General features: G+C 70.6%; 1 protein-coding gene across 1 annotated transcript in view; it reads right to left on the bottom strand.

Annotated features, from left to right (window-relative positions):
- Positions 1-375: 375 nt before the first annotated feature.
- Positions 376-1,469, bottom strand: part of COL6A3 (collagen, type VI, alpha 3) — an 83,985-nt gene continuing 82,891 nt past the window's right edge. Inside the window, exon 32 of the mRNA XM_012725152.1 lies at positions 376-657. Coding sequence (XP_012580606.1) covers positions 376-657 — 282 coding nt within the window. The remainder of the gene's footprint in view (positions 658-1,469) is intronic.

The raw sequence follows: 1,469 nt of genomic DNA, 5'->3' as shown, positions 1-1,469 counted from the left end.
GGCCGGCGCTTGGAGCCCCCAGCCCCGGGAGCGCTGCCAGGGGAGGGCCGTCTTCGGGCGCCCGCCCCCAGCGTCGTGGCCTCCCGGCACGTGGCTCACAACTGGCGGTAGAAGGGTCCACGTGGCTCTCGGCGCTTTGGCTACAAGTCACAGGAGCTGATGCGGTGCCTTTAAGTCACGAGGAAACTGACCGGACGCGTGGGGGCTCGCAGCCTTGGAAACAGACCGAGAAGGGGGTTCGAGGAGCCGAGGGAAGGGCGAGGGCTGAGGGGCGGTCAGAGGCGAGGACCAGCCACCGCGCCGGCCGTCAGCCGGCTCAGCCCGCGAGCGCGCTGGCCAGCTCGCGTCTGAATCGGCCCCGCAGGCCCGCGACCGTTAACACGGAGGCGGGTTCTGGTTCCCTTCTGCAGACTTGCGACTTCCCCAGTTCTCTCCGCCGGCAGCTGGGGCCCTGGGCGCAGAGGCGGGAGCCTCGTCCTCTCCCCGGCTCCCGGGCTCGTGCGTCTGGTTCCCAGAGGCCACGTGGGCGCGAGGACCGGGCCGGGCCAGGTCCGTGCGGCGGCTGCGCTCCGGCCTCACGGCTGAGCGCGGGACGTGTGCTGAGGTAGCAGGTTCAAGCATCACCTGTTTCTGGTGGGCAGCTTTGCGATTCCGTACCTGCGGACGCCGCCAAACGGCCACCGGGAAGTCCAGTCCCGACCTCCAACTTGACCCCCCGCGGCCATTTATATTTGCTTACTTGTGGCTTGACATGGGTGGCAGGAGCCGAGGGGGCTAGCGGGCTCCTCGATGAGCTTAGCCCTGGGGTCCTACCCGCCCAGAGAGGAGCCTCCGGAACCCAGCCCCAAGGGCCTGGCACGAAGCCAGAGCTCCATCAGTCCCCGCTGGACGACGGCGGGGGCAGCCCAGCCGTGGGGCCCGCGAGGCAGATGATGGCGAGGAAGGCCCGGCTGGCCACGCCCGAGGGCCTTTCGTTGACCAGGCCGCGGTCGCTTGCTTGGAAGTCTCCTAGTGGCATCAAGAAAAGCCCAGTCTCCGGCCAGGAGCCCGACTGCGCCGTCCTCTGGTGCCTGGCCTGGGGCTGCCCAGCGTCCGCCCGTGCCGGGCTGGTCCCCCGCGCTCCTGCTTCGGCCTTGTTTATTCCCAGAAACGCTGCTCCCGTCCGGCCTGCCCGGGCCCGCGGGCCGTCCCCACCCCGAGCCCTGGGGGCAGTGACCGTGCTGTGTCCCTGACACACAGGACTCGGCAAAGCTGGGGCCAGCTCGCTCAAGCGCAGCCCTGCAAGGACACTGGGCTGCGTGAGGCGCTGTGCTTCAGGCCGGCTGCCGTGCCACTGACGGGGTTCAGCAAGGAGACACTCGGGGCCCCGGTGGCTAAGGCGCCGGGTCTCCACTTCCGGTGCCCCGGGGCGCGGGCGCGACTCTCACCGCCGCGAGCACTGAGCCGCCTGGGCCCCGGATGCCCCCGGC

Source organism: Condylura cristata, unplaced genomic scaffold, assembly GCF_000260355.1.
Source record: "Condylura cristata isolate star-nosed mole 26May11 unplaced genomic scaffold, ConCri1.0 scaffold00002, whole genome shotgun sequence".
NCBI classification, from domain to species: domain Eukaryota; kingdom Metazoa; phylum Chordata; class Mammalia; order Eulipotyphla; family Talpidae; genus Condylura; species Condylura cristata.
Note: the sequence above shows the minus strand (reverse complement) of the source record. Positions and strands in the feature narration are given on the sequence as shown.